This window comes from Salvelinus sp. IW2-2015, unplaced genomic scaffold (genome assembly GCF_002910315.2).
Source record: "Salvelinus sp. IW2-2015 unplaced genomic scaffold, ASM291031v2 Un_scaffold2101, whole genome shotgun sequence".
Lineage (NCBI taxonomy): Eukaryota > Metazoa > Chordata > Actinopteri > Salmoniformes > Salmonidae > Salvelinus > Salvelinus sp. IW2-2015.
Window position 1 is genome coordinate 75590 of NW_019943439.1, and position 5424 is coordinate 81013.

The following is a 5424-nucleotide window of genomic DNA, read 5'->3' on the forward strand; positions in this document are numbered from 1 at the left end:
CCTATACAGGTGCCTTCCACTCGTCTAGGTGACTGTGTCCTACACTGGTGCTGTCCCTAGTGACTGGCTGTCCTACACTGGTCTGTCCATAGTGACGCGTCCTACATGGTGTCCTAGGATGGCTGTCCTACACTGTCTGTCCCTAGTGGACTGGTGTTTTCTGTGATTGTGATGCTTAATGACTTTCCATACAGAAAAAAAAACAGAGATTTCAAAAGGGAAGAAAGAACTATGAATAAACCGGTACTTCTTTGGGTTCAGAACTGTAAGAACTTTATTGCTGGTTGAACAAGTGTGAACGGAACCCCAAAGTTCTGTTCAGGAATATAATAATTTGGGTGCCAACCCCTGCTTCCTACCGTTAGACCTTGTAAGGTTCCTTATTTTGGCATTACATGTATATATCTTTATTTTCATTTCTCTATCAGTTGATACCTTCTCTAGTTGTCCTACTCTATGATGATTCTCTCTCTGCTATGTCTGCTCCTAGCTCGTTATGATGATATCTCATTACTATATTACGTGTCAGTTCTATAGCATGACTGCCTCTTTCAGGTCGACTACCAGATATACCTCTCTATGTTGCCTAGCTCTATATGATATCCTCTCTGTCCTACTCTATGATGATATCCTCTCTATGTTGTCCTAGCTCTATGTATGATATCCTCTCCATATGTTGTCCTAGACTTTTATGATCATCCTCTCTATGTGTTGTTCTCTACGCCAGGGCGTCCAGAGATCACCATCCTTTCAGCCAGAAGCCACTGGTTGTCTAATACCTGGTTCCCCGGGGTTCTGGGGGATTCTCTCCTCCTCCTCCCACCACTATGATCTGGGGCAGTAGTATACCTCCTACTATACAGGTAACTAACCCTGAATGTTGGTTTTCCGTCAATTTGTGGTCGAGGGGAATTTCAAATTATTATTACGTGACTACCGACTGGGACTCTTATAATCACATCACACTGTGATGTCATGATGTGGGACAAAAGTATCTTTATTTTTTATTTGAAATTTTATTGAACTTTTTGTGGGCGGGGGGGGATTGGCCAATAGGGAGCAAAACCATCGTATATCACGGTGTTTTATGATAATCACGACAGACAAAGGTTGACATCGCCCAACCCTAGTAAAAACCTAAAGTAAAAATGCCCTAGTAAAAATGGTTTTCAACTCCTCTGTAAATATGTTCCCTGTGTTTATCCCTGACACACYTTGGGGTCGAATCGGATGACTTGCAGTAATCTGTGTTCTTTCGGATGTGAGTCATGAATAGTTCTGTTTTCCTCTCTCGCTCTTCCCTCCCCCAGCCTCCCCCCTCCTACGATGAGGTGATTAGAGAGAAGAGACAGGAACAGGATCAAGTGTTGCCTCTCTCCTCGTCTTCCGTCTCCACGACTACCATCGCCACGCAGACGGACACCGGACCAGAATCCTCAGTTCCAACCCACAGTCACGCCCCAGTCCAGAGAGGCTCAGTGGGTAAGAGAGGGGGAGGAGTGGGCGGGGAGGTTGACAGCACCATAGTCTATCAATCAGTTCTTAGAATTCTATTTTGGTCTGTGGAGATCTGGATTAGTTTAATGTTGAGAGGCTGTTTTGGGGTCCAAAATCTGACATTAAGTCAAATTCATCCTATTTGTACTGGTGCGTGTTGCTTTAATGCGTGAATTGGTGTTTGTTTGTAGCCACCAGAGCTCCAAAGCCTCCCAGACCTTCTTTTCCTTTTATATCCAAACCTGATGACACGCCGTCGCACGTTGATGACACGACGGGAGCTGCTACTGCTACTGTCGACCCTGTCCTCTTCCTAGAAGACAGTCCGGCACTACACACACACACTCCGACCAGCACACACACCGAGAACACCAGACCAGCAGCGTTTCACAGTGATCTCTTGACCTCTGATTCTTTCTCAGCTCTGACCTTTGCCTCTGGCAGCCAGACCGACCAATGGGTGCAGTCCTCCTCGGTCCCACCCCCTCATTCCACTGTTGCCTTGACAACTCCCTCCTCCCCTCCTCCGCTTCATACCCGGCCCAGGCCACACCCTCGCACMAAGAATAGCCTTCGACCAATCAGGCGAGAGGTCAAGGTTCAGACCCTGGTGAGGCTGGGACAGACAGAAAGTGAGGTCACAGAGAACCAGGAAGTGAGTTATCAGGAGGGGAAGTACTTTCAGGAGCTCCTAGACGCCTTCAGCTCTGACGATTGGGGCTTCCCTGATCACCATAGCAACGAKAACAGAGAGAGCGAATCGGGAGAAGAAGAAGAAGAAGAGGAGGAAGATATGAGTACTCTGAGAGCCAGGATACAAGCCTTCGAGCAGCAGCAACAGGCAGAGGACCACGGTAGCCATGGAGACAACGGCACGTTGCTAGGGCGGGGGAGACCTGAACCCCGTCACCGAGTCCAGGCCCCGTCCAAACCGGCCCCTCCCATCGCCCCCAAACCCTCCCTCGCCACCAAGACATCCTGCAAAGGAGTCTGGCAAGGCGGAGGCTCGGTGGCGATCGCCGTGAACTTGACTGTTGATACAACCACCGCAAGCCCAAACCCATGACCCCTCTCCCCAAACCCAGTGACCCCTCTCCCAAACCCAGTGACCCCTCTCCCAAGCCCAGTGACCCTCTCCCAAGCCCAGTGACCCTCTCCCCAGCCCAGTGACCCCTCTCCCAAACCAGTGACCTCTCCCAAGCCTATTAAGGCCACCTCAAGTACCCCTGTCCTTGCTCCTGTCCCTGCCCTTAACCCTATTGTCCCAATCCCTGCACCCCGACCCATGCTCCCTAGAAAGCCCCCTCTGAACCCCAAAGACCAGACCGCCAGGCTGGGCAGACAGAGGGGACCCCGCCAACCCCTGTCCTCCTCCCAGACCTCCAGTAGCACCCAGGACCAGACCCTCCGGAGACCTCCACAGCACCAACACCAGACCCTCCGGAGACCTCCACAGCACCAACACCAGACCCTCCGGAGACCTCCACAGCACCAACACCAGACCTCCGGAGACCTCCACAGCACCAACACTAGACCAAGTGTTGCTCAGAAGCCACTGCCATGACGGCACCCGGTCGAGCGAGTGGTAAGTGTGTGTAAAGCAGCACTAAGCTACCTATGATGTGTTTTGAGAAGTGTGATAGACTGATAACTGAGAAGTGTGATAGCCTGCTAACTGAGAAGTGTGATAGCCTGATAACTGAGAAGTGTGATAGCCTGCTAACTGAGAAGTGTGATAGCCTGCCTACTGAGAAGTGCGATAGCCTGCCTACTGAGAGTGCGATAGCCCGATAACTGAGAAGTGTGATAGCCTGATAGAATGCATGCTAACTGAGAAGTGTGATAGCAGGCATGCTAACTGAGAAGTGTGATAGCGTGCATGCTAACTGAGAAGTGTGATAGCCTGCCTACTGAGAAGTGTGATAGCATGCATGCTAACTGAGAAGTGTGATAGCCTGCTAACTGAGAAGTGTGATATCATGCATGCTAACTGAGAAGTGCGAAGCCTGCTAACTGAAAAGTGTGATAGCCTGCCTACTGAGAAGTGTGATAGCATGCATGCTAACTGAGAAGTGCGATAGCCTGCTACTGAGAAGTGTGATAGCCTGCTAACTGAGAAGTGTGATAGCTGCTAACTACGAGAAGTGAGCAGCTATGTGAAGTTGAATAGGGCTGACTGCACTGAGACTGTTGATAGCCTGCTACTGAGAAGTGTGATAGCCTGCCTACTGAGAAGTGTGACAGCCTGCTAACTGAGAAGTGTGAAGCCTGCTACTGAGAAGCGTGATAGCCTGCTACTGAGAAGTGTGACCTGTAACTGAAAGTGTGATAGCCTGCCTAACTGAGAGTGTGATAGCCTGCTAACTGAGAAGTGTGATAGCTGCTATGAGAGTGTGATAGCCTGATAACTGAGAAGTGTGATAGCTGATAACTGAAAAGTGTGATAGCTGCATGCTAACTGAGAAGTGTGATAGCATGCATGCTAACTGAGAAGTGTGTAGCCTGCCTACTGAGAAGTGTGATAGCCTGCTAACTGAGAAGTGTGATAGCCTGATAATGAGAAGTGTGATAGCATGCATGCTAACTGAGAAGTGTGATAGCTGCATGCTAACTGAGAGTGTGATAGCTGCCTACTGAGAAGTGTGATAGCCTGCCTACTGAGAAGTGTGATAGCCTGCTAACTGAGAAGTGTGATAGCCTGCTACTGAGAAGTGTGATAGCCTGCCTACTGAGAAGTGCGATAGCCTGCTAACTGAGAGTGTGATAGCCTGCCTATGATAGGTGTGATAGCCTGCTATGAGAAGTGCGATGCCTGATAACTGAGAGTGCGGTAGTCTGCCTACTGAGAAGTGCGATAGCCTGCCTACTGAGAAGTGCGATAGTCTGATATGAGAAGTGCGGTAGCCTGCCTACTGAGAAGTGCGATAGTCTGCTAACTGAGAAGTGCGATAGCCTGCTAACTGAGAAGTGTGATAGCCTGCCTACTGAGAAGTGTGATAGCCTGCCTACTGAGAAGTGTGATAGCCTGCTAACTGAGAAGTGTGATAGCCTGATAACTGAGAAAGTGTGATAGCATGCATGCTAACTGAGAAGTGTGATAGCCTGATAACTGAGAAGTGTATAGCATGCATGCTAACTGAGAAGTGTGATATGCATGCTAATGAGCTGATAGCATGCATGTAACTGAGAAGTGTGATAGCATGCATGCTAACTGAGAAGTGTGATAGCCTGCTAACTGAGAGTGTGATAGCCTGCCTACTGAGAAGTGTGATAGCCTGCCTACTGAGAAGTGTGATAGCCTGCCTACTGAGAAGTGCGATAGCCTGCTAACTGAGAAGTGTGATAGCCTGCTATGATAGGTGTGATAGCCTGCTACTGAGAAGTGGCGATAGCTGATAACTGAGAAGTTGCATAGCCTGCCTACTGAGAAGTGCGATAGTCTGATAACTGAGAAGTGCGGTAGCCTGCCTACTGAGAAGTGCGATAGCTGCCTACTGAGAAGTGCGATAGCCTGCTAACAGAGAAAGTGGAGGGGGGGCGATAGCTGATAACTGAGAGTGCGGTAGCCTGCCTACTGAGAAGTGCGATAGCTGCTAACTGAGAGTGCGGTAGCCTGATAACTGAGAAGTGTGATAGCTGTACTGAGAAGTCGTGATAGCCTGCCTACTGAGAAGTGCGATAGTATTGATAACTGAGAAGTGCGGTAGCCTGCCTACTGAGAAGTGCAATAGTCTGATAACTGAGAAGTGCGATAGCCTGCCTACTGAGAAGTGCAATAGTCTGATAACTGAGAAGTGCGATAGCCTGCTATGAGAAGTGCGTAGTCTGATACTGAGAAGTGCGTAGCTGCCTACTGAGAAGTGCGATAATCTGATAACTGAGAAGTGGCGTAGCCTGCCTACTGAAGAAGTGCGATAATATGATACT

General features: G+C 49.2%; 1 protein-coding gene across 1 annotated transcript; it reads left to right on the forward strand.

Moving 5' to 3' along the window:
• Positions 1–795: 795 nt before the first annotated feature.
• Positions 796–3076, forward strand: LOC112072948 (uncharacterized). Its single transcript, XM_024140324.2, has 3 exons — positions 796–863; positions 1311–1482; positions 1689–3076. Exons 1-3 carry the CDS (start codon positions 828–830, stop codon positions 2561–2563), a joined length of 1083 nt encoding a protein of 360 aa, XP_023996092.1. The 5' UTR covers positions 796–827; the 3' UTR covers positions 2564–3076.
• Positions 3077–5424: the final 2348 nt, after the last annotated feature.